General features: G+C 54.6%; 1 protein-coding gene across 4 annotated transcripts; it reads left to right on the top strand.

The window, feature by feature from the left end:
- Window positions 1-415: 415 nt before the first annotated feature.
- Window positions 416-13,703, top strand: SLC4A3 (solute carrier family 4 member 3). Of its 4 annotated transcripts, none has more exons than XR_013996225.1 (24): window positions 416-608; window positions 764-906; window positions 1,254-1,419; window positions 2,013-2,290; window positions 2,408-2,523; window positions 2,894-3,093; window positions 4,619-4,767; window positions 4,906-5,086; window positions 5,529-5,664; window positions 5,940-6,123; window positions 6,550-6,649; window positions 7,068-7,252; window positions 7,878-8,103; window positions 8,307-8,525; window positions 8,873-9,021; window positions 9,217-9,411; window positions 9,868-10,086; window positions 10,413-10,502; window positions 11,000-11,166; window positions 11,602-11,855; window positions 12,193-12,362; window positions 12,535-12,708; window positions 12,837-12,892; window positions 13,360-13,702. XR_013996225.1 is itself a non-coding variant. In XM_081095564.1 (23 exons), exons 2-23 carry the CDS (start codon window positions 856-858, stop codon window positions 13,435-13,437), a joined length of 3,687 nt encoding a protein of 1,228 aa, XP_080951690.1. In that variant the 5' UTR covers window positions 416-608; window positions 764-855; the 3' UTR covers window positions 13,438-13,703. The 4 variants fall into 4 exon arrangements, 2 of the variants coding, with proteins under 2 accessions (XP_080951690.1, XP_080951691.1); XR_013996226.1 differs by having other exon boundaries at window positions 9,349-9,411; XM_081095564.1 differs by lacking the exon at window positions 12,837-12,892 and having other exon boundaries at window positions 13,360-13,703.
- Window positions 13,704-26,275: the final 12,572 nt, after the last annotated feature.

The following is a 26,275-nucleotide window of genomic DNA, read 5'->3' on the forward strand; positions in this document are numbered from 1 at the left end:
GGCCTGCGGCTACAGGTGGGGAACGGAGGCCCTGGGCGGGAGGTAAAGTGCCAAGGTCAAATGTTGGGCGGTGCCTGCGGGCGGAAGCCAGGCATCGGGGGGCTATGTTGGAAGTGGCGTGTGCTTCCCGGGGCTGTGAACTCAGTTCCTAAGATTGCAGGGGCTTAAGTCTGCGGAGGGGTCGCCCCCGGGGGCTCTTGAGGGGAGGGGAGGCTAAAAGCCAGGTGGGGGGAGGGCATGTGGGGATCGTGGGACTGGAGGGCCGTGCCCCCACCCCCAGCGATGAGTGGGACGCCCGGGGAAGGGGCTGGCGGGCTGCTGCGGGGGCGCGCGTGGGGGCCGGGCGGCCGGGGCGGGGTGAGTCACCGCCGCCCGCTCCCATTGTGCGGCCCGGCGGCGGCGGGGCGGCGGGGCTGCGGAGCCGAGCGCGGGAGGTGGAGCCGCGGGCTGCAGGCTCCGGCGCCTGCGTCCCCAGCTCGCCCGGCTCGCCTCCGCCGTGGGCGCCCCGCGGCTGCCTGGCCCTGCGCGGCGACAGGCCCCGGAGAGAAAGCCGAAGGGAGATGGGGCGCGCAGGCCAGCGCGGGTCCCGCAGGCTCCAGAGCCCCGAGGTACCGCAGGGCGGGGCGGGGCGGGGCGGGGCGGGGCGCACGGGCCGGGGCGGGCCCCTGGGTGTCCCAGGCTTGGCAGGGCCTGGGCGCTGGGGCTCCTGGAGGGGGAGAGGGCCGGGAGGGGGAGAGGACCTGACCCTGCCTTTCTCCCCCAGGACTCGCCACTAGGTCCCCGCAGCGCCCCCTTCTTCTCACCCGGGTCGCGGGTCCCTCAGTGAGCGAGAGCCCCCCAAGCGCCTCCCCGGCCATGGCCAACGGAGTGATCCCGCCGCCCGGGGGCGCCTCCCCCCTCCCCCAGGTGACTGACGCTTCCGGATGGGGGATGAGGAGGGAGAGACCCCAAGGAGGAGAGGGGCGCCCTCTGGCTGACCCTGGGACACCCCTGCTCCATCTTGGGCGGAATGGATAAAGCGGAGGGTTGGGGGCGGGGGGGGGGGGGGGCGTCCTTTGCTATTTTTTGGATCTGTTGCCCCGCCTCCCCAAGCCTTGGGAGCTGGGGCGCTGGTCCCAGGTTGGGGCCCTGGAAGCGGAGGCCGTAGAAGATGGAGCCTGCTGGTCCCCGCCCCGCTTCCACCCAGGGTTGGAGTTGGGGGAGTGGGGCGCTCCTGGGTCCAGGGTCCTTAGGTGAGCTGTCTGAGCCCGCAGGTCCGGGTGCCCTTGGAGGAGCCCCCTCTGAGTCCAGACGTGGAGGAGGAGGATGATGACTTGGGCAAGACCTTGGCTGTGAGCAGGTTTGGGGATCTCATCAGCAAGCCCCCCGCCTGGGACCCCGAGAAGCCCAGCCGCAGCTACAGCGAGCGGGACTTTGAGTGTGGGTAGCCTGGGGACCCCTAGTGTGGCCGCCCTCACCACCATCACCTCATTGCCACCATCACCGTGCTCACACTGGCTTGGTCACCCAGTGCCATCATGTGCTGGACGCTGTGCTGGACGCTGTGCTGAGCCACTATGCCATGTTAAGTCATCCTGCTCACTCACCCATCGCCTGCTCGCCTGTCAGGGAAGCCGGTCCCAGCCGCAGGGGAGATGTAGGGACATGGGCCAGAGGCCTCCCTTAGTGACCCTTGTCTTCCCCGAGGCTCTGCCACACCCCTGGCCCTCCTCTCTCCACCTCCTCATCTCCCGTCCTGAGCTCTCTGACTACTTTTCCTTCTTTGCTGCATCATGTCCTCCCATTCCCACCACCCCTCTTTCATGGCCCCCTCTGTTACTCCCGGCCCCCCACTCTACTAGGCCTCACCAATGACAGGACATGGACACAGATGTTAGGGGGAGTCTGGCTCTGGAGGAAGGACTAAGGTGCCCTTGCTTGAGGCCTTGAGCTAGAATAAGGTGTGTGTCCCTAGGGTGGTGTGGGGTCCCCCTCTGCTGTGGGGGTCCCAACTGGCTCTCCTGCCCCCGCAGTTCACCGGCACACCTCCCATCACACCCACCACCCGCTCTCCGTGCGCCTGCCTCCACCCCACAAGCTGCGGCGAGTGCCGCCCAGCTCTGCCAGGCAAAGCAGGAGGAAGAAGAAGAAGGAGAAAACCTCTGCTGCTCCCTCCGAGGGGACCCCTCCCATCCAGGAGGAGGGGGGAACCGGGGTGGAGGAGGAAGAGGAAGAGGAGGAGGAAGAGGAAGGGGAATATGAGGCCGAGCCTGTGGAGCCTCCACCCTCAGGGTCCCCACAGAAAGCGAAGGTAGGGGTCTGGCCCTGAGGGAGGGCTGGCTGCTTAGGGCGGAGTGAGAGAGGAGGCCTCGCCAGGCCGAGCGGCTGCGTTGGGGCAGGGCCCAGGACATGTCTGCTTTGTCCACAGTTTTCCATTGGAAGTGACGAGGATGACAGTCCCGGCCTCCCCGGGAGGGCTGTCTTCACCAAGCCCTTGTCCTCGGGGGACATTCGCTCGGACAAGAGCCCCCAGCACTCGGTCAGGTACTGGCCTCCAGCCCAGCTCAGAGGAGATGCCAAGCTGCTTCCTGATCTTGGGGAGTGTGTCCACCTCTGACCCCAGAGAGGAGAGGAGGGGGGCCGAGGAGGCACGGAGGGGTGCCCCGTCTGTCCACATGATTGGCAAGGAGAAGAGAGTCAGAGGCTAAGAGGGGGATCGGGAGGAAGGGGGGGACCAGCATGACGGGGGCAGGAAGGTGGAGGTGAACTTTCTTCTCTGCCCAGGAGGAGCCTGTGTCTAGTGCCCAGGGGGGCACTCCAGGCCCTGCCCCAAGTTGGAGGCCAAGGAACCCCCGATCCTGGTCTATCTCCACTGTGGTTCCCTGTCATCCAAGGCTGCCTGTTGCCTCCTCAGCTCCCCCAGTCCCCGGGCCCGGGCCCCCCGAGTCACAGGAGAGAAGAGCCGGCCCTGGAGCCCATCGGCCAGCTATGACCTGCGGGAGCGGCTATGCCCAGGCAGTGCCCTGGGCAGCCTGGGTGGCCCAGAGCAGCAGGTGCCCACTGATGAGGCGGAGGCCCAGATGTTGGGCTCTGCAGACCTGGACGACATGAAGAGTGAGTGATACCCTGCGGCAGCCCCCGTGGCCCACTCCCATGAGCACTCAGCCTGTGAGGGACCTTGGAGAGGCTCTGTGTTCTCCCCCACTCAGTGATGGGGAGCTCACTACCTCGGTTTCCAGAGCTGAGATTTCCTTTCATGACACCTCTGCCGTTCTGACCCGATTCTGTCCTCGGAGTCACCCCTGGAATAGGGCAGCCCCCCTTCCACATGATGTTTGGAGATATCAATATAGCGCCCTCCTCTTCTCAGGGCAGACTCTTCACCCTTTCACACCAGCCCCCTGGGTCTGAGCCACTCTGCCAGGCCCTGCTTCTCCCTATAGCAAGGGCTCACCTCCTCACTCCTGACCCACTACCCTTGGCCTGGCCTGGCTGTGATCTCGGCACATTCTTTCCATCTTATCAGTCCTGGATTCTGTGCCACCTGTCATCACCCATGGGGCTCTGTGCCCAGGCCAGAGGCACCACTGACCCCGCCTTCCTCCCCTTACAACAGTGTGTGGGCGGGGGTGGGGAGGAGGGCTTTGAGCTCAATACGTCATGGAAAGTTGCCAGGACCTGAGGACAGGGACAGGAACAATCCGATGGCAGCAGCAGTGGTGCTGGCGGGATGGGAAGGGTCAGAGGGAGGGCGTGTTTACAGATCCAGGGTTGGGGCTTAAAGCAGCCGGGAGCAGCCCCGGGGACCTGGGAGTTGGAGTTGAGAGGCCTGGACATCTTGGGCTCCGGTTGGACAGAGACCATTCCTGTTCAGACTCCCATCTCTCAGGAGAGCCGGGGCTTTGGGGGGACAGGGCTGAGGCCTCAGCCCGTGTCTGGGGAATGACGAGCCAGCTGGAGCTCACGGAGCCCAATGGGGCACTGAGCTCCGGGCCCTGGGATGCTGATGGCCTGGGCCCCTGGAGGGCTCCAGCTCAAAGCCCTCGAGACTCGCTGGCCTCAGAGGACTTGGAGATGTTTGTGCGGGACCTTGAGGACTGTGACCCATGGGAGTCTACCAGGGACCAGCTGAGCCCCATGGCAGGGGGACCAGCTTGTGAGTAAACGGGCTGCTGACCTTCCACCAGCTGCTGGCCTGGAAGGGGCAGGCGGGGAGGAAGGGAGAGAACATCTGTCTGAATCTGCCCGGCCGAGGACCTGTGGGGTTAGACCTGGGCGCCGAGAGAGGCTCAGAGACAGTGCTGGGGGCTTGGGGCCTGGCGGCTCCATGTGGGTGCTGGCACTCTGAGTGAGAGGCAGTGGCCATGGGGGGGCTGTGGACTGAGTAGGGATCTGCCTTGTTACTGTGACTTGGCTAGTGGTCCTCGGTGCTTTGGGCTAGTGCTTCCTCTGCTCTGGGCCTCAGTCTCCTATCTGTGAAGTAGCCACATTGACAAGGTGGTCCTGTTGGCATGGCCCCTGGGTGACTGTGGCGCCCACCAGTGGACTGGCTGGGCAGAGCAGGGAGTTAGAGGGACTGGCCATGATCCTGAGGCCGGGAGCTAGACCCCTGGGACTGCCAAGCCCACCTTCTCCGCAGGCCACCGGCTGGAAGACAACCCTGGCATGCGGCGGCACCTGGTGAAGAAGCCATCTCGAACACAGGGCGGGAGGGGCAGCCCCGGTGGCCTGGCCCCCATCCTGCGCAGGAAGAAGAAGAAGAAGAAGCTAGACCGGAGGCCTCATGAGGTACAGGACCCGGGCGTGGGCCACCAGCTTCCTCTTGCCTCTGCTCCCAGGGCCTCCTTTTCCCTCACTTCCCGCCGTGCCCTGGCGCCGGGTCCCATCTGGTGGCCCCCAGGCCCTCATCCTCGGTGCCTGCCCCAGGTGTTTGTGGAGCTGAACGAGCTGATGCTGGACCGCAGCCAGGAGCCCCACTGGCGGGAGACGGCGCGCTGGATCAAGTTTGAGGAGGACGTGGAGGAAGAGACAGAGCGCTGGGGGAAGCCCCACGTGGCCTCGCTCTCCTTCCGCAGCCTCCTGGAGCTCAGGAGGACCATCGCCCACGGTAGGGGCCCTGCAGGCCTGGCCCTGGGCTGCATGCCCTCTTCACAGACTGCAGAGCCTGTGCCAGGCTGCTCACCTCCCGGGGACTCCTCCCTGGAGTCCTGGGCCCACGCACGGTCTGGCTGCCACCCTGGGGATGTGGGGTCCAACTGCCTGCCCAGCTGTCAGCTCTGAGGGGTGGGGTGCTGCCCCTGGTCCCTGGCACTGCACCTTGGCATAGTAGACTCCCCTCCCTGGGTGAAGAGGGGCCATGCCCTCGTTCCGTGCTCCATTTTCACGACCGTCTCTCTGGCTGGGCTATGGCCACATGGAGTAGTGTATCTGCCCGGGTACAGGGGTGCTTGGCTCCCCAAGTGTGTTTGCCTGCCCTGGGGGAGCAAGGCAGCTGGGGCGGGTTTTCCTGTCTGATAGGACCGTGTCCCCTCCTCTGACTGTGCCCCCAGGCGCTGCCCTCCTGGACCTGGAGCAGACCACTCTGCCGGGCATCGCGCATCTTGTGGTGGAGACCATGATTGTGTCTGACCAGATCCGGCCAGAGGACAGGGCCAGCGTCCTGCGCACCCTGCTACTAAAGCACAGGTGCCGGGGGAGGGGGTGCCCAGGAGGGGGCTCCTGGTTCCGCTGTCCCTACAGGAGCAGGCTGTCCTGTGGGGCTTGCGGCCTCTGCTTGAGCACCCAAGTGACGGGGAGCTGGTTCCTGATCCATCCTTGGGCAGCACTACCCGTTAGAAAGTTCTTTCTTACACTGAGGCAGAGGGATAGAGGCCCTGGCCCTCCATTTCTCACTTCCTCTTCACCTCAATCGCCAAGATCCTCTCCTCCTAACTGCCTCCCCTGCTTTGCCCTTTCCCCAGCCACCCCAATGATGACAAGGACAGTGGCTTCTTTCCCCGAAACACATCCAGCTCCAGTGTGAACTCGGTCATGGGGAATCACCACCCCACCCCCAGCCATGGCCCTGATGGGGCAGTGCCCACCATGGCCGATGACCTGGGGGAGCCAGCCCCACTCTGGCCTCACGACCCTGATGCCAAGGAGGTCAGTCGCCTTCCTCTGCCCTGGGTTGGGGGACTGAGAGGGTTCTAGTTTCAAAGGAGGCCACTGAGTGGGTCAGGAAGGTGGGATGCCTGGCATCATGCTAGGCATGTGGGGGGATCTTTAGGGGGAAACCACGAGGGACCCCTACTCTGGAGAAGCAGGAGGTTTAAATGGGATGATGTGGCAGACCCAGGGGAGCCATTTAAACAAGAGAAGGCTGAGGTGATTGTGGGGGGGCTTGGAGAAGGGGTCCAGATCCTGGGCTGGTCCCCTCCTGATGTGAGGCACATCATCCATAGTCCTTCCCCTGGCTGGGGTGGGAGGTCCAGGGGTTGGCGGGCAGAGCCCAGGGCTGGAGCAGGGAAGGGAGGGCCTGCCACGGCCTCCGGTCTGGGTCCCAGCCCTATTCCAGTTCTGCGTCCTCAGAAGCCCCTCCATATGTCTGGGGGAGACAGTCACCGGGGGAAAAGCCTGAAGCTGCTGGAGAAGATCCCCGAAGATGCTGAGGCCACTGTGGTGCTTGTGGGTAAGGAGGGACGGGCGCTGGGGGCAGCGGCAGGGGCAGGGGCATGGGTGCCTCCCCTGTGGTCAACCGGTCTTGAGCTCTGAGCCTCTCCCATCCCCACCTGGCCCCACCTGCCCCTCCCAGCTCATCCCCAGCCCTTTCTTCCCCAGTCCTCTGCCTGCGTCCCTCCTTTTCGGCCACCTTGGACAAACGCTAGGCCATAGAGCACCTTTGTGAGAATTAGAGGAAAGCACCCCTTAATTTCCATCTGTTGGTGAATTGTGGTAAATGTACAAACATATAAATGAATAAGTCTCCTTTAGAACGGGGTTTCTCTCTTCAGTGCACACCTGCCCCATTGCACACGATGTTCCTGAGCCACCGGCCCCGGGCTGCCTTGCCCGCGCCCCTGTGCCCAGCCCGGGCCTTCTCTTCCCAGGCTGTGTGCCCTTCCTGGAGCAGCCGGCAGCAGCCTTTGTGCGGCTGAGTGAGGCGGTGCTCCTGGAGTCTGTGCTTGAGGTCCCCGTGCCGGTCCGCTTCCTTTTCGTGATGCTTGGGCCCCGCCACACCAGCACCGACTATCATGAGCTGGGGCGCTCCATCGCTACCCTCATGTCTGACAAGGTTGGTCCTCCAGCCCGTGGGCTGGGCACCCCAGGCCTGTCCCCCGGGCCCTCCTGGTTCCTGTCCCTCTCACTGCCCCAGGATACCATGGATGCAGGGGTGCAGGGGCCCTCCCGGGTGGAGCAGCGCTTTGGAGAGTGGAGAGGCTGTTGGCCGAGGGGAGAAAGGGAGCCCTCTGAGCTGGGGCTGTGGGAGGGGAGATGGGACAGGGAGAAGCAGCCAGACCTCCAGGTTTTGGATGTGACATAGACTGGATGTGAATGGGCTGGCTATGTTGGTCTTCGCTGTGGCTTCTCCTGGGCTTGGATAGGACAGTGATGTTCAAAATCCTTCCCAACAGGACGTGGGCACTGTCCAGGCAGAATGGCCTTGGAGGCCTCTGCAGTGCCAGGTGTTACCCTGTAGTTGTTGGATTGTGGGAAAGCCTGGAGGCTCCCAGGGGAATAGAGGGCCCTGGGAAGGGGCAGTGCTGAGGGCTGTGGCTTGCCAGCCAGCAGGGCCTGTGAGTCAGAATTTTGACAACTGGACTGGACCTGCATATGTGGCGGAACGTCCTTACCCCTCTCCCCAAAGCCCCATGCCAGGGCCTCCCGGGTCAGATCAGCCCTTGCTTTTCTGCCCCCAGCTGTTTCACGAGGCTGCCTACCAGGCTGACGACCGGCAGGACCTCCTGAGCGCCATCAGCGAGTTCCTGGACGGCAGCATCGTGATCCCCCCGTCGGAGGTGGAGGGCCGCGACCTGCTGCGCTCCGTGGCCGCCTTCCAGCGGGAGCTGCTGAGGAAGCGGCGGGAGCGAGAGCAGAACAAAGTGGAGATGACCACCCGGGGAGGCTACGTGGCTCCTGGGAAAGGTCAGACCCTTTGGGGTCCAGAGTCCCCCATGCTCCCCCGCAACACAGCTAAGTCCATGACCTCAGCTCCGTCCTGACTCCCAGAGTCCTGGATGCAGCTTCCAGCCCCTGACCCAGGCCTCTGCCCATGGGCGAGGCCAGGAAGGATGGAGGGCCTGCAAGTGGAGGGGTGGTCTGTGTTCAAGCACCCCCTTGTTCCCCAGGGCTGTCGCTGGAATTGGGGGGCTCTGAGGCGACCCCTGAAGATGACCCCCTGCGGCGGACCGGCTCGGTGTTTGGGGGACTTGTCCGGGACGTGAAGCGCCGCTACCCGCACTACCCCAGTGACCTGCGGGACGCTCTGCACTACCAGTGTGTGGCCGCCGTGCTCTTCATCTACTTCGCTGCCCTCAGCCCTGCCATCACCTTCGGGGGGCTGCTAGGTGAGGCGGAGGGGCGGGGCTCAGTGTCATCGCCAAGGTTTCTGGGACAGGGTGTCCCAGCGATCACTTTAGGGGCTTATGGGTGAGAGGAGATAGTCGTCAGTGTGACCATCCTGAGCTGCTGGGTCAGGGGATTCCAGAGTTCACTTTTGGGGGAGCTATGAAGATCACCTTGGGGAGCTGGTGGTGAAGGGGCAGGAGGTAAGGGGTTAGTAAGGGGGCCCTATGTACTGTTCTGGGGGGCTGCTCCATTCTTGCTGGGTCCCCAGGTTAGGCTAAGCTAGATAAGGAAGAGGGGCCAGGAAGAAGCCAGACAGGGCTGTCCCACTGACCCTTGCCCTCCCCAGGGGAGAAAACCGAAGGGCTGATGGGAGTGTCTGAGCTGATCGTGTCCACGGCTGTGCTTGGAGTCCTCTTTTCTCTGCTGGGGGCCCAACCGCTGCTTGTGGTTGGCTTCTCAGGGCCACTGCTGGTCTTCGAAGAAGCCTTCTTCAAGGTGACAGCCCTGCCCTGCTGCTCCCCTGGGATCACCTGCTCCTCCCCTGGCCCCTCAGCCCAGGTGACAGGTCCCTGCTGGGCTCCCCTCCTCCCCTTGGAGTTACCCCTCACCCCACCCCACTCCCTACCTCATGGGGCCCTGATATTCATAGAAGACTGCTGTGGGTAACCACTCCTCCCTCCTGGCCACCAGTTCTGCCAATCCCATGACCTGGAGTACCTCACCGGCCGGGTGTGGGTTGGCCTCTGGCTGGTGGTCTTTGTTCTTGCTCTGGTGGCCGCTGAGGGCAGCTTCCTGGTCCGGTACATCTCGCCTTTCACCCAGGAGATCTTCGCCTTCCTCATTTCTTTCATTTTCATCTATGAGACCTTCTACAAACTCTATAAGGTAGGGGTCCAGAGAGGGTTTGGGGGCAGGGCAGGTGTAGATGTGGGTGGGCAGCATCCTGGCAAGGAGCATGGGAGCCGGTGGCATGGAGATTGGGGCAGAGGGCCCAAAGAGGGGGGCTCTGTTGTGTGTGGGCGTGGGGGGTTGGGGACACCCTGGGGTAGGCCTGAGCTGAAAGGGAAGGAATCAGACCCATAGGGTATTGGTCAGAACTCCAGGATTTACCTGCACAGGTGTGTGAAGTGGTCACTGAGCGCCAAGGGCTGGGTGTCCTCGGGTCACCTTTTGTAGAGTGTGTGTGTGTGTGTGTGTGTGTGTGTGTGTCTTATGTAGCTGGATGTTGTGTGTTACTGTTGCCTGGTCAGGTAGGTGAGGGAACAGCCTTCTCCCTTGCAGCTGATGAAATCAGGGCCACCTGCCCAGGTGAACACTAGGGCAGCCTTGTAACCCACACAGGTGTTCACGGAGCACCCACTGCTGCCGTTCTACCCCCCTGAGGGGGCACTGGCGCCGAGGCTGGACCTGAATGGGAGTGCTCTGCCCGCCACTGAGGGGCCACCAGGCCCGCGGAACCAGCCCAACACGGCCCTGCTGTCCCTCATCCTCATGCTTGGGACCTTCCTCATCGCCTTCTTCCTGCGCAAGTTCAGGAACAGCCGCTTCCTGGGGGGCAAGGTATGTGGCTTCCAGAGCGGGGCCCGTGGAGCCCCTGGGGGACTCTTAGTTCTGCTGTCCCTGCCAGGCCCCACTCTAGAGGGGGGCTGCCCCTTTCTCCAGGTCAGCCTCTGGCTCTAAGCCAAGTCTATGTGGCCCCAGCCCATCAGAGCCTCAGAGAAGTCTACTCAGAAGAGAAGTGCCCACCTGGGCTGGCTGGCACTCATGGGGTTGAAAGAGACAGGTTGGGGAACTTCCGGAACCAGCTCAGACCCAAGAGAGGTCAGGAGTAATAAGTCCTTGTGAGCCTCCATCCCTCACCTCCACCTCTGCTCCCTTCTCCTAAGGCTCGCCGCATCATCGGGGATTTCGGCATCCCTATCTCCATTCTGGTGATGGTCCTGGTGGATTACTCCATTACAGACACCTACACACAGGCGAGTGAGCCCGACCTCTCTGGCAGCTGGTTCTCAGCCCTGGGCCTGAGCGGCAGTTAGATTAGGGCTGGGACCCAGCTTTCCTGGTGGAATGGCAGAGCCCTGCGGGGGTCACACTGGATGGGTGACCTGGGGGTTCAGAAGCAGCCATGTGGTCCCACTAAGGAGGCCACCCAGCGGTCTGAGGCTGTGTGTGACCCGTAGGCAAGACCTGGAGGAGCAGGGATGGGGCTGGGGCAGAATGGCAGGTGGCCCCCAGGTTTCCTGGCAGCTCTGGGGATCTGGGAGAAGGTATGTCATGTCTCTGCCCTATACCGGACTCTTGTAGGGACAGCAACTTTGGAGGATGCAAAACTAATTTTCTTCAAACCTGTTCACACCCCAATTACCTGGAGCCCTGGTACTGGGGACACACGGCTTTGCGGGAGCAGCTCCTGCGTGGGCTCCTAGCGTGGGGGGCACTGTCCCTGAACCCCGCCTTCCTTCTGGCCTCGCAGAAGCTGACAGTGCCCACGGGGCTCTCGGTGACCTCCCCCCATAAGCGCACGTGGTTCATCCCGCCTCTGGGCAGTGCCCGTCCTTTCCCGCCCTGGATGATGGTGGCAGCTGCTGTCCCCGCCCTGCTGGTCCTCATCCTGATCTTCATGGAAACACAGATCACTGCGTGAGAGGGCGGGGACCCTGGGCGGACGAGTGCGGATGGTGGGATTGGCAGCAAGGGGACAGACAGTTTTTTGCCTATGGTGCTTGGCCGTGCCATCTGTCTGGTGCCACCGGCATTTGCAGGGTGGCACTTGACAGTTCTCAGAACTCTCTGGCAGTATGTTCTCTCACCCGGGGACACTCACATGATCTCATTTTGGTTAAGTCACAATAACGTGGTGAGATCTGGCATCTGGCTTTTATGGTATTTTAAACATCCACAGTGTAAGGAATTTAGCTCAGACTTGCTTAAATGTGAGAACTTTAATTTGGGAACTTGAAAGAGGAAGCTGGCAGATCCTGGGAGAGCTCTTCTCTGCCCCCACCCCGCTCCCCACCCGGCTGTGTGCGCCTGGCCCGGCTGCAGGCCCACTCACTCCCACTTCGCTCTCTGCAGGCTCATTGTCAGCCAGAAGGCACGGAGGCTGCTCAAAGGCTCCGGCTTCCACCTGGACCTGCTTCTGATCGGCTCCCTGGGGGGACTGTGTGGGTTGTTTGGGCTGCCCTGGCTGACGGCTGCCACCGTCCGCTCAGTCACCCATGTCAATGCACTGACTGTCATGCGCACCGCCATTGCGCCTGGAGACAAGCCCCAGATCCAGGAGGTGCGGGAGCAGCGGGTCACTGGCGTGCTCATCTCCAGCCTCGTGGGTGAGAGCGCCCACCTTGCAAGGCCTGGCCCCGCTCCCCAGACTTGCCTTCTTGGACCCCAAGGCCTTAAATCAGCGCTCTCCTCCGGGCTTGGGCCAGGTCCCTTCTGACTCTCCAAATGTGGCCTGTCTAGCCCCTGCCCTGCCTGCCAGCCCTGCTTCCTGACCCCCATGAGCCCTTTTTCCTCGTGCCCTTTCCTGGTTCTCTTTCCTGCTCCATCTTCTCTTGTGCGTGGTGATGAGGCCCAGCCGGTCAGTTAGATGGTCCGTGCTCCCTCCCCACCGTGTCCTCACAGCGCTGTCTGAGGGGTCAGGTAGGTCTGTGACTCCTCCTCCAGGCCTGTCCATCGTCATGGGGGCTGTGCTGCGCCAGATCCCGTTGGCCGTGCTCTTTGGGATTTTCCTGTACATGGGGGTCACGTCGCTGTCTGGCATCCAGCTGTCCCAGCGTCTGTTGCTCATCTTCATGCCAGCAAAACACCATCCCGAGCAGCCCTATGTGACCAAGGTATGGCCAGGAAGCATGGAGGCGGGGAGCTGGGTGATGGGAAGGGTGTCCAGGGGATCCCTGGGTCGGACATGGGCAGGATAGGATGACTATGAAGATATATTGGGACCTGGGGAGCCAACTCCCCGGAGATGTGGGTGGGAGTGTGGTGAGACCTGACGCCTGTTCCCAGGTGAAGACGTGGCGGATGCACCTGTTCACCTGCATCCAGCTGGGCTGCATCGCCCTGCTCTGGGTGGTCAAGTCCACGGCGGCCTCGCTCGCCTTTCCCTTCCTGCTGCTGCTCACGGTGCCTCTGAGGCGTTGCCTTCTACCCCGGATTTTCCAGGACAGAGAGCTGCAGGCGGTAAGGGACTGTGCTTGGGGCAGGGCCAGTGTGGATGGGGCCTGGGTTCCAATCTCTGCTGTACCGCCCGACAGCTGTGTGCCTGACACAGGTAACCTAACCTGAACTCTCACTTTCATCTATATAAGGGCTAATAGAAGATTCTACCTTATACGATTGCTGTGAGGCTTAAGCACTAATCCAGGTGAAGTACTGAGTACGATGGTTTGGTGTGAAGTAAGCACAAGGCTGCTGCAGACAGCTGTGCAGGCTGTACATTGAACAGAAGCGTATAGCTGAGGGGCAGGTGGGGGTGGGACGGTGCTGAAATCCATCTGAGCCCTATTTTTGTCATCTGGAGGAAGGGGCATCTTTTTGCAAATCATCCACCCAAACATGGTCTACAGAAGTACACCGCAAGAGCTAGCTGGGAGCGGCCCCAAGAAAGTGCTTCACCTCTGGTAGCTGCTCTCATTGGTATTGTTATTAGGAGCTGTCACTGGAGGGGGCGGTGACCTGAAGGGAAGTGCTTCAATCTGGGCCACAGTCCCTGCAAACTGTGAGGCTTGGAAAGGCCTGGGAGCAGCGAGGGCTGCTAGCCAAGGAGGAGCTGGGGAACTGGGGGCACCCCTTGGCTTCCTTGCCTCTTCCGACCTTCCGCTCCTTCTGCAGCTGGACTCGGAAGATGCTGAACCAAACTTCGACGAGGACGGCCAGGATGAGTACAACGAGCTGCATATGCCTGTGTGATTCTCCGACACGGTGCCCCTGAGAGACCCCGACATCTCAGTGACTGATACCTGGGCCCCTGTCAGAGCCCAGCCCCAGGGCGGGCAGGGGTTCCTCATGACCCAAAGACGCGCCTGGAACCACTACTGATGCCACGGCCAGAGGGGCCCTGACTGTGCCCGAGGCTCTGACCTTATCTCACCAGGCCCTTTCACAGACGGCACCGGCTTTACCGGCACAGGCTTTGAGCTCATTATAACCACACCCCTGGTCTTGTGTCTGCTTCACTTTCTTGGTTCCATGTCTGGTTTCTCAGGTCACAGTTATCCATCTGGAATTGGAAGAATTGGGAGAATTCTATATTCAGGGTCATCAAAACCTGAGGAGAGATTTGAGGCAAGGACAGAATTCTTGGGTGAAAGGGAGAGAATCAAGACCACAGAAAGTCAGAGCTGGGCTTTAGCATCACCCCTTGAGGCCCCTCAAGTGCAGCTGAGGAGGAGCCTGGAGGCTCAAGGTCTGGCTCAAGGTCACATGCCTTTAATCCTGCCCGTGCTTGGAAGGGGTGGGTGGGGGAGGGGAGAAGCGGTGGTTGCTTTGCTCTAGCCCCTAGGGAAATCAGAGCTTGCCCAAGCGCTGTGGAGCTACAGAAGGGGATGTAGAAACTTTTATCTTCTTTTCTTGATTCCTGGCATTCAGAGGAGCAGGGACAGTAGCCCAGTCCCCCAGACGCCAGGGTGGTGCTGGATTTGGGGTCCCTGGACCATTTTAGATTCTCTCGGCTTAAAAGAGAGGCGGTTCTGGGATTCCTGAGGCCACTCCTTGTGCCACAGTCTGTTAAACCAGAAATAACCTGGGGGCCTTAGGAGGGTTCGAACTGGATGCCCTTTACGTCACAGTTGCTTGGCAACCGGCTGCGTGTCGGAGCTAGTTGTCTCTGTGGGGCCCTCTGGTGGCCGCTCTCGCATACTGCAGGCTCTGCCCCATCTGGTAGGAGATGCCCAGCCGCCTGGAGGACCCCCTGTGGTCCAAGAACCCATTCAAGCACGTTCTCCTTCTGAGACGGGAGGCAGAGAGGTCCCCTGGGGTCCCCCAGCCCCAGGAGGCTGTGAGCATCCAGAGCCAGGATCCCTCATCCCCATGAGCCGCTTCCGCTGGAGCCAGCCCTGCTTCTTCCTTATCCTTTTACCAGTTTCTTCCAGGTATTCAGGCAAAAAGCGAGAGCCGGGCAGCTGGCCAGGGGAGAAGGGACAGAGTACTGTGAGGCTGTTTGTTGTGTTCCTGAGGAAGACTGCCCCTTCCCAGCTGTCTGGGATTGTCACCCAGGTTTAAGCATTTCATTCCAGTCCCTTTGGCTCCCTTGGTCTCTGGCGCCACGATGTCTCCTAACAGCATCTGGCCTCTGACGAACTCTGCTTGCCTGAGGGCCTTTTCTCTGAGGTTGGCCAAGGCCAGGTGGAATTTCAGAGGAGCTTTGCTAGCAAAGGCAAACGCAAAAACCTCGAACATAGATGTGTACAGAGCAGATTCCAAACACAGATAACAAGGGCCAGGCAGAGAAGCACGGCTGAGAGGTTTGGCATGCGGGACGCCATTCCTTTCCTGAGCCCCACATCAGGTTGCCTGGCTCCCCTGTGGGCCTCAGTGGGGGCGGGCTGGCCCGTTTGCTGTAGGCGATGCCAAGACCCTCACAAGAAGAAACCACTTCTTCCCCAGCCTCTGAGAGAAAAAGGGCAACCTGAGCCGGGAAGGCTTGGCTCTTCATTGGACCCTGGTGGTGTCAGTCATCTCTGCTTGGCAAATAGCTGAGGACTGTGGATGTTCCTCAATTGGAAAATGAGAAATAATGTGGAAGCTTTTGAAATAGAATGAACTTTGGTCCTAGGTGGTGTGTCAGGGTGGCCTGTAGTATAACTAGGCCCTGAGGCCTCAGAAAAAGAGATGAAAAAATTTCCGTGAAGTGTAGAACCAGACATACCCTCTGGCCAGTGAACATGCCACCCAATGAGAAGTGCATGAATAGGGCCTAAGAGCCTGGAGCCTCGAAGACCATGCCATTCCCACCTGCCTTTACCCCCAGCCCCTGAGGGAAAGCAGCTGCCGTTTGGTTATGTACCTGAGGCCAGAGTTGGCCCAAAAACATACTGAACTGGGCCTGTTCAGGGTGATGCTTCTGCACTCAGAGTAGGGGCCTGTAGAGGCCCTGAAAGGACTTAGGAAGTCGTAGCAGCCCAGAAGCTTACTAGGTAGGGACAGGTACCTTGAGGGATGGGAGAGGAGAGCGTCAGTGGGGTCAGATTGGGTATCAAAGAGAGAAAGACAAGAGATAATGGGCCTGTGGCAACCCCCTAGCTAGGCAACCGGGGTGGGGGTAAGGAGGCTGGGAATTCGAAATCTTTTCATTTTCGGACATTAAGGGTTTGTCCTAAAGCCATTGTAGCCCCTAACCTTCTCTTTACTTACCTTCCAACCTTATCCTCCTGGATAAGCTTGGTGAAGGCCTACTTCTTCCAGAAGTAGAGGGCAATCAACAGAGAGAAGTCCCATTTGGTCCTCGTGGACTAAGGGGTGGGTTAGAGGCCATGGTATTTTTGAGTGACAGGTCCCACACCATCTCCTTTAGACTGGAAGCAACTTGAGAAGTGGGCATGTGCAAGGTGACCCAGCACCCTTCCAGCAAGGAGGATGGCAATCCCATTGCTATCTTACCCCTTGCGGCGCTCTGAGTGGGGTTAAGGCCACATCTTGGACAGCTGCTGATAAAGTTTTATTATTCTTGCATAGGTTCAAGCCCCCTTTATGACCAAAGAAGTGCTAACTCATTCTTCTACTTTGAGCAAAGAGGGCAGCTGGCATTTCCTCATTCCATGCTGAGGAGTCAGCTCACTCTCAACGTCTGATGCCCTCATGAAAGCTCCTGGCTGTCAGAGCTCAAACGCAGTCTGCCTGGATTGCCCTGGGCTCCTCCTTTAGGGCACAGAACCTGGCAATAATGTGTCCCCTTTGGCAGCCTGTGTGACAGCTCTTCTTGTATTGTATCAGGTGACTCCAATAATGATCACGCCTGTTGACACCTAGAGCTCTCAGAGGGAATTCTGAGCAGCATTAGAAGGGCAAAACAGAACTCAAGGGCATTTGCACACAACGCTGCCCATACAGCTGGTGCTTAAGCCATTCTGAGAACAACAATAAGACAAGTTCTGGGCAAGCACCGGATGGGATTGAATCCAATGTGGCAAGTAGGAGACCCAAAGTGAGGAGTTTAGTTTCCAGATAAATACATTATATAATTGAGAGGGAACCTGACTGCTCGCATGACTCACCACTGCACAAAGCGCAAACTCTAATATTTACAGGGTTTCTGTTCCAGAAGGAAGATTTAATATTTGAGACCTCTGCTGGGATTATTTTTACTTTAGTTGGAACTCTTTCTTTTTATTGAACAATTCTATATCAAATGCTGAGTAAACACACAGCTGTTGGGATGTTCTCTGGGTGGTGGGTGAGTCCCACTTGGCTCTGGGAGCCTGAAGGAGGAGCAGGGAGCTCCTGGGACAGGGCTTCCAGGACCATGGGAGGTGAAGGGCAGAGAGGAGGTGAGGTAGGGATGGGGAGCAGCTGGGATGATGGGGAGCAGCTGGGATGATAGGATCTAGTGAAAGCCAAGGGTGACACCAGTAGAACTTATAAAGAATTCTGGAAATGTTTTGATGAGCATGTTTGGTAGTTTCAATTACAGCTGTCACTTCTCTCTGTGTTAGTAACAATACCCTCAAAACCCAAAGAGGCACTGTGCGCTTTCCGAGCCAGCTGGAGCGAGAGGTGTTGGTGACCCTGCATACGAGGCTGATGAGTAGACAGTGGCAGGTGGGAAAGGCAAAGTGCATTAGAGGCCCCAGAAGCCCAGGAAACAAGATGGGGATAGATGGTGAGCCTGAGAGGTGGCACTGGGACTAGTGCCAGCAGGAAGCCTTGTATTCCATCTTAGCCGTCCATTCCTGTCCATCAGTGGTTCTTCACAATGCTAATGATGGCCCTAGCCGGTTTACTCAGTGGTTAGACCCCTGGCCCCAGGTCAGGGCTCCTGTGGAAGACAACCAATTGATATGTGTCTCTCACACCCATGTTTCTCTCTTTCCCCTCCTCCCTTCCACCCCCTCTAAACGTCAATGAAAAAATATCCTCGGGTGAGGATTTTTAAAAAAATGCTAATGATGGGGACCAGAGCATCATCTTTATTCTGGCTTTTGGAGGGCCCATTGTGTTCAGGGCTTTTTTGTAAAAACTTGCCCCAAAGACAGGGCTCCTGAGGCCTCCCCTCTTCCCCTTTTCTCTCCTCCAGCTCTGCTTTCTGGGGCCCATATCTACCTCACATTCCCACGATAGCTGAAAGCTATTTCTTTTTATTATTATTTTTAAAATCTTTATTGTTGAGATTATTACAGATGTCCCTCTTTTTCTCCTAATAGCTCCCCTCCACCCGGTTCCCGCCCTGCCCCAGGACTTCGCCACCCTATTGTCTGTGTCCATAGGTGATGCATATATGCATCTAAGATCTTTGTTTAATCTCTTCCTACCCCCAGCCCCCTTCCCTCTGAGAATAGTCAGTCTGTTCCATTTCCATGTCTCTGATTCTATTTTATTCACCAGTTTATTCTGTTCACTAGCTTTCTTATTTGTTTATTTTGATTTTTAGATTCAATTGTTGATAGGTATGTATTTGTTGCCATTTTGTTGTTCGTATTTTTGATCTCTTTCTTTTTCTTCTTCCTCTTCTTAAAGAATACCCTTCAACATTTCATATAATACTGGTTTGATGGTGATGAACTCCTTTAGCTTTTTCTTGTCTGTGAAGCTCTTTATCTGACTTTCAATTCTAAGTGATAGAGTAATCTTGGTCGTAGGTCCTTGCTATTCATCACTTTGAATATTTCTTGCCATTTACTTCTGGCCTGCATAGTTTCTGTTGAGATATCAGCTGACAGTTGTGTGGGCATTCCCTTGTAGGTAACAAACTGCTTTTTTCTTGCTGCTTTTAAGAGTCTCTCTTTGTCTTTAGCCCTTGGCATTTTAGATGATGTATCTTGGTGTGGTCCTCTTTGGGTTCCTCTTGTTTGGGGTTCTCTATGCTTCCTGGACTTGTAAGTCTATTTTTTTTTTCCACCAGGTAGAGGAAGTTTTCTGTCATTATTTCTTCAAATAGGTTTTCAATATTTTCTCTCTCTCTCTCTCCTGCTGGCACCCCATAATGTGAATGTTGGTACACTTGAAGTTGTCCCAGAGACTCCTTACACTATCTAAATATTTTTGGATTCTTTTTTCTTTTTGCTCTTTTGATTGTTTTTTGCTCCCTCATATTTCAAATCATTGATTTGATTCTCAGAATCCTCTACTCTACTGTTGAATCCCTGTATATTATTCTTTTTTTTAAAATATTTTTTATTGATTAAGATATTACATATGTGTACCCACTACCCCCCCCCCCCCCGCCCCCCCTCCGCTCATCCCCTCACCTCCCCGTTGTCCGTGTCCATTGGTTAGGCCTATATGCTTGCATATAAGTCCTTTGGTTGATCTTTCCCCCTTGCCCCCACCCTCCCCTACCTTCCCTCCAAGGCCCGACAGTCCAATCAAAGCCTCTCCGTCTCTGGATCAGTCCTTGTTCATCAGTTTATGTTGTTCATTATATTCCACAAATAAGTGAGATCTTGTGGTATTTATCCGCTCTCCAGTTCCATCCATGCTGTGGCAAATGGTAAGAGTTCCTTTTTCTTCTTCCTCTTCTTAAAGAATACCTTTCAGCATTTCATATAATGCTGGTTTGGTGGTGATGAACTCCTTTAGCTTTTTCTTATCCGTGAAGCTCTTTATCTGACCTTCCATTCTGAATGATAGCTTTGCTGGATAAAGTAATCTTGGTTGCAGGTTCTTGCTATTCATCTCTTTGAATATTTCTTGCCACTCTCTTCTGGCCTGCATGGTTTCTGTTGAGAAATCAGCTGACAGTCGGATGGGTACTCCCTTGTAGGTAACTGACTGTCTTTCTCTTGCTGTTTTTAAGATTCTCTCTTTATCTTTTGCTCTTGGCATTTTAATGATGATGTGTCTTGGTGTGGTCCTCTTTGGATTCCTTTTGTTTGGGGTTCTCTGTGCTTCCTGGACTTGTAAGTCCATTTCTTTCACCAGGTGGGGGAAGTTTTCTGTCACTATTTCTTCAAAAAGGTTTTCAATATCTTGCCCTCTCTCTCCTTCTGGTACCCCTATAATTCTGATGTTGGTACGCTTGAAGTTGTCCCAGAGGTTCCTTACACTATCTTCGTATTTTTTGAATCTCTTTTCTTTTTTCTTTTTCGGTTGGGTATTTTTTGTTTCTTTGCATTTCAGATCTTTGACTTGATTCTTGGGATCCTCTTGTCTTCTGTTGGATCTCTGTAAATTATTCTTTATTTCAGTCAGTGTATGCTTAATTTCTAGTTGGTCCTTTTTCATGACCTCCATGGTCTCACTATACTCCTTGAGGGATTCATTAAATTTATCGGCGGTTTCCATAAAATTCTTGACAAACCTTATAAACGTGGCCTTGAACTCTATATCCAGTCGTCTGGCCTCCTCCGTTTCTGCTAATTGTGACCTGTTTCTTTGTCTCCGCATTTTGGCTGCTTCCCTGTGTTGATAGAGTGGCCTGCGCGCCAGGTGTCCTGTAGGGCCCAGTGGCTCAGCCTCCCCAGTTACCTGGGGTGGACACTCTTGGTGCACTCTTGGTGCCTTGGTTGTTGTAGGATCACTGGGAGGAATTGACCTCCAGTCCAATTGGCTGTGGGAAGCAGCTGTGTCTGAAGTGGGAGAATGGACCCCCTCTGACCACTGGGTACAGTGGCTCCTGGTTCTAAGGAGGTGCTAATTCAGCCCCTGCCTGAGGCCATAGAGCAGGAACCACGGAGAGGCTCAGCTGTGAAGCAATGCAAGCGGCTGCGGGGCCTTGGGCCTTCTCTTGGAAGTTCCGGGTCTGCTTGCCTGGGCTATAGTTAGGTACATTCACATGCAAAAGCCTCTGCTGCAGCCTGGGTGGGGTGGAGTCTCAGGGAGTCAAAGGGGTGGAGAAAGAAGCAATGGCTGATTCTCCGCGCCTGGAGTCGCGCGACTCAGTGTCCCGGTAACAGCTGCAAGCACCTCTGAGGGAAATCCGCCCTCAAGTTCGCCCGCTGCCGCCTGAGAGAGCAGCCTCTCCCCGTATGAGACCTGGATCCCCAGAGACTTCCCGGAACCGGAGTTCAGAGCAGTCGGGAGCTTGTGATTCAAAAAGACAGCCGCGTCCTCAGGTGCCACCCCCTTTCTGCGCGCGCGAGCCGCCGCCGTACCTCTGCACTCAGCCTCCGCAGCTCCTCTGGCTCTCAGCGTGCTTTTCTTTTCTTCTAGTTGTAGAAATTACACTCAGCCAGCCTTCCTGTTGTTTTGGGCGATGTTTGCTCCGTCCTTTGGGATAATTTTCAATTGTTGTGTGGGGCGACTATTTCCCGGTGTTTATCTATGCCGCCATCTTGGTTTCTCGCCCCTGTATATTATTCTTTATTTGAGTCAGTGTATGCTTAATTTCTGACTGGCCCTTTTTCATTTTTTTGGAGGTTTGTAGAAGATTCTTGAGTAAACGTATAACTGTGGTTTTGAACTCTATATCCAGCAGTTTGCTTTCTTCTATTTCTTTTATTTGTGACACATTTCTTTGCATTTTGTCTGCTTCCCTGTGTTTGTTTCTATTTATTGGGTAGAGCTGCTATGTCTCTTCGAGTTTGTAGAGTGGCCTTGTGTAGTAAGTGTTCTATGGGGCCCAGTGGCTCAGCCTTCCCAAGTCACCCTTTGTGGGCTGTGAGCACAATCTTGTTGTAGTTGAGACTTGATTGCTATTGGTGTCATTGGGAGGAATTGACCTCCAGGCCAATTGGCTGTGAGGACCAGTTGCAACTATAGTGGGAGAGCTGCTGTGCAGGAGATACTCCTATGGAGCAGGACTTGCTTCACTGGGGCTTTGGTGCTCACTGAGTCTGCCCCTGGGGTGTGTCAGTTATGGATATGTAGAGTTATAATATGGTATGGTCTGATACTGACCACTGGGTACACTGGCTCTTGGGTCTCCAGGGAGGTGCAAAGTCAGCCACTGCCTGGGGCCACCCAGCAGACGCTTCTGAGAGATCTGTAGATTCCTCCTCTTTGTATCAGGTTTGGAAGTGCACAGATGGGGCCCAGCTATGAAGCAAGGCAGGCTGGTACAGGTGCCAGGTCTTGGGCCTTTTATTGATAGGTTTGGGGTTCCCTAACCTACCTGCAGCTTGTTTGAGAGATTTTACCCTATGCAAGGACAGGCCATTCATATGCAAAAGCAGCTGCATGCAGCTTGTGTGAGATTGTAAATTGGATGAGGCAGGGTCTTAGGGAATCACCAAGGTGGAGCAAACAGAAATGGCTGCCAGTCAGCCCTGTGACCCAGAGAGGTCCCAGCATAGGAACAATGATCCCTGTGAGCACCTACCTCTCAGAGAAAGCCACCCCTGAGTTCCTGCCCTGATGCCATACAATCCAGTTCCTCCACGTATGTGTCTGTGTTCCCCAAAACCTTACCCTGGTGCTGGAGCTCAGAGGAACAGGACCTTGTAAGTTCAGTTCATGGTGCTGGCCTTTTAAGAGGAACAGCTGGTTCTCCAGCAGTGTCTATGTCACTGAGTCCCAATCTGCACTGGTTTTTACAGCCTGTAGTTCTTACTGCCTGTAGGGACTTCTTTTCCCAGCTCTGAGAGCATGGGCTGGGGGTCTGGTGTGGGGCTGGGACCCCTTGCCTCCTCCAGGTGGCCTCCACAGAGACAATCTCCCTCCTGGTTAAAAAAGTGGCACATGTGGGTGCCAGACCAGCCCGTTCTGTGCCTTTGCACCCCCTACCAATGTCAATGTTTTCTTCTTTACTTCTCTAGTTGTAGGACTTCCATTCAGCCAGCTTTCCAGTGGTTCTAGATGGTTGCTCTGTATTTTAGTTGTAATTTTGATGTGGTTGTGGGAGGTGGTGAGTACAGGCCTTTACCTACACTGCCATCTTCAAATCATCATCTGAAAGCTATTTCTTTAAAAAAAATTTTTAAAATTGATTTCAGAGAGGAAGGGAGACAGATAGAATCATCAACAATTAGAGAGATTCATCTATTGGCTGAGTCCTGCACACCACATTGGGGATTGAGCCCGCAACCCAGGTTTGTGCCCTGACCGGGAAGTGCACCATGACATCCTGGTTCATAGGTTGACATTCAACCACTGAGTCACACCAGCCAGGCTGAAAGTTATTTCTTATTATCACTTCTCCTCAGTATGGAAATACAAAAACATGGTATGCATATTTATTATAGAAAGAGTAGGAACTGTGCCTATTTCTATTCTGTTTACCAAGTAACTTAAGGGCTGTACATAACATACTCTAACGTTTGGGCTGGTTGGTTGTGGCTGTGATCTGTGAGCTCCTTTTTGGCCCTGCTGACTTGATCCTCATTAAGGGTCTGTGGTTGAGTGGCTGGAGCACAGGCTGGCAGTTGCAAGTCCTAGGTTTTACCACAGCTGGTGACTTTGGCTAAGGCCCCTCATCCTTCTGGGAGATTGGGGGTTTGGCTGTAGTGCCTCCTATGTGGATCTTGTTCATCCAACAGACCTTGATCACTGCAGTGTCTGCTCCTGAAAGGGTGGAAAGCAGGAGGCTATCATGTCAATCTCTGGGTGAAGTTATTAGGCTTTAGAACGTTTTCCTTAGCCTTCTAGCTGAAAGGATGCATAGATCTTGGGGAGCCCACTTTTCCTTTCCCAGGGGAATTATGAACTCAAGTACCACAGGGGGTGAAGTAGGGTGAGGGGTGGAGCTGAGCAATGACCTTGGAGAATGAATTTGGGAGCCATGACTGAATACTCAGCCAAAGCTCTAAGAGAGAACCAGAATTCAAGTAGGTAAAAGTTAATATCCATAAAGACTGCACAGCCCCAAGAAATAAGAAGCATATGAAAAGAATTCAGGATTCTTCAGAGTTAGATAGAAAAATATTTAGTTATATACCTTAAGGGTCAAATAAATGCAAAATCAGGGGAGGGCAGTGAATGGGGGTTATGGACTGAACTCTGGTTTGAAAACTAGTAATTAATAGTAATCAGTTCCCTTGGCCACCTCCACCTTTAAATTAGGATGTTAGAGACAGGAGATACGCCCTGATGTCCATAGAATCACCAATGAGGATCCAGTCAACCCCACACAAAATCTCTCATTGATTAGCAGCCTCAGTTAGAGAGAAGGAAATTAACTCCCTAATGGGCAGACATTTTAGTAACCTAGAGAAAATTTAAACTAGAGCATACAAAAGTTTAAGGGAATCATAACTGTAGTTTTTTTTTCCAATTAAAATATTTTATTATGAACAGACTAGTGGCCCGGTGCACGAATTCGTGTACATTAAAAGAAAATTAATAGAAGAAATATTTTAATATCACTATTTGCCCTTTCTCTATAATAGATGTGTCAACCAAATTCATGATTGACAATGACAGATCGAAACACACACTTGCAATTGGCGCTGGTGAGAGCTTTATATGTATCGCGCATGCGTGAGCCAACTTAGCCTTTTATACTGGTATGCATATAGAATAAACTTGCTTAATTAGACCTGTTTTCTGATTTAGCTAAACTTTTTCCAGTCCAGTAAAGCCCCCCAACTTCTCTTTCAGGTAATTGTCAGCAACACAGCAATAAATATCAACATGAAGCAGATTATTATTGTAGCTCACACAGGGAAAACAAAGGGTAAAATATTTAACTGCAGCAGTGTTTGACTATATTCTGTGCAGTGAGAAACCCTGAAGTCATTTTCAAGGTCCACCATTTCTTTTTTTCAGTCGGGTCAAGTTTCTAAGCTTTCTAAATCTTCATTTTCCAGTTAATGAAAAGATAATAGTATTCCACTGAATCTATCTACCTACTCCAGGACTTCTGTGAGGATCAAATGATCTGTGGCACAGGAAAACGCTTCACAGACATTTGGTTAAAGTGTAAAATGCTTCTACCTGGCTATAAAGCAAGTTGTGTTCCTGGGCTGAAGAAACTCCAAGGAGGCTAGTCGCTAAGGAGAGGAAACCAGGCGTTGCTATGTGAGGTCATTACCCAGTGCCCCCAGCCACCGTTTCTGGGTTGGGCTGGGCTGTGGGCCACATTTTGTGCCATGGGGTTTCGGCAGTGTTGGCTGCATGTTGGTGGGCTGTCGCTCTGGGGTGGTGGCAGGGACTGTATCCCACTTGGGGGAAGTCGAATGTTGCTTTGTGGGCATCAGGTCCCTGGTGCCGTTTCTCTGTAAATGACCAATGTGCATCACAGCAGCTCCTGCACTGAGCGCCTGCCCCCTGGTGGTCAGTGCATGTCATAGCAACCGGTTGGATGGTCAGACACTTAGCATATTAGCCTTTTATATATATATATATATATATATATAGATGGCCCTCAGCTTACGATAGTTCAACTTACAATTTATTGACTTTATGATGGTGCAAAAGTGATATGCATTCAGTAAAAATCATTCTGTGAATTTTGATCTTTACCTGGGCTAGTGATACTGGGCAGTAGCAGGGAGCCATAGCTCCCCGTCAGGCATGCAATTACAAGAGTAAACAACTGATACTCTATAAAGTAGTATAAAATGCATTTTGACTTAATGATTTTCAACTTACAATGGGTTTATAGGGAATTAACCCCATTGTAAGTCAAGGAGCATCTATATTTTCAAATTAAAAGAATTTGTGCATATACTAGTATTATTGTCTTAGCCTGTTCAGGCTGCTGTGACAAAATACCATAGACTGGGTGGCTTATAAACAACAGAAGTTTGTTTCTTATAGTTCTTGAATCTGGGAAGTTCAAGATCAAAGTGCTACCTGCTTCCTAGTTCAAAGACTGCCGTCTGTCTTCTCACTGTGTCCTCATGGTGGGAGGGACATGGGCGCTCTCTGGGGTCTCTTTCATAAGGGCACTGATTCCCATTTATGGGGGCTACACCCTCATGACCTAATTACTTTGCAAAGGCCCCTCTCCCAAATACCATCACATTGGGGATTAGGATTTCAATATATAACTTTTTTTTTTTGGGGGGGCGGGGGAGACAAATATTCAGTACATGTCAATGATACATTATATACATGCAATTTTAAAGAGAATGTGGCTATTAGAATAATAGACCACTCCTAACATTCTACTTTTGTTTGTACTTGAATAATTAAGATTTGAGATTTTTAAATTGAAATCTTTCTAAGTTTGCATATAGATTTGAAATTTAAGAGAATTTAAGTTTTACTCTGCTTGGGTGCGCTTAATTTTTTAAATCTATGAGAGTCACTTTAGTACTTGGGAAGGTTTCTCAGTCAGATGAAGTACTTCCAAAGGAATTGAATATATTAAATTTACAAATGCTGCTTAAAATGTTAAGGAGGTTTAATTAACTAAGTGTTTAAATGGGATGGAACATTAATCAAAAGCCCTCTCAAAGTGGTTGTTAATATTTGCTAGACTTATAAATAGGATAATAAGATTCCTAAGCTGATTTTAAAAGCTTTAGGAAGAGCCATAAATTTCTGATACTATACATTCAATAAATCAAATACTAATTTTTAAGACCCAAGTAAAGCTATGAATAAGTAGTCTTTTCTGCACATAAAAGCCACCCTGAGGACATAAAAACTTTTCCTCTAACCAGTGGTGCAGGAGGGTGAGTGGGAGTGGAGAAGGGAAAATAAGATTTTAGTGTCGTCAGGATTGTCTGATCCCCAAGGTCAGGCTAGTCAGTGTATTTTGCCCAATGCC

This window comes from Myotis nattereri, assembly GCF_964212035.1.
Source record: "Myotis nattereri genome assembly, chromosome: 7".
NCBI classification, from domain to species: Eukaryota; Metazoa; Chordata; class Mammalia; order Chiroptera; family Vespertilionidae; genus Myotis; species Myotis nattereri.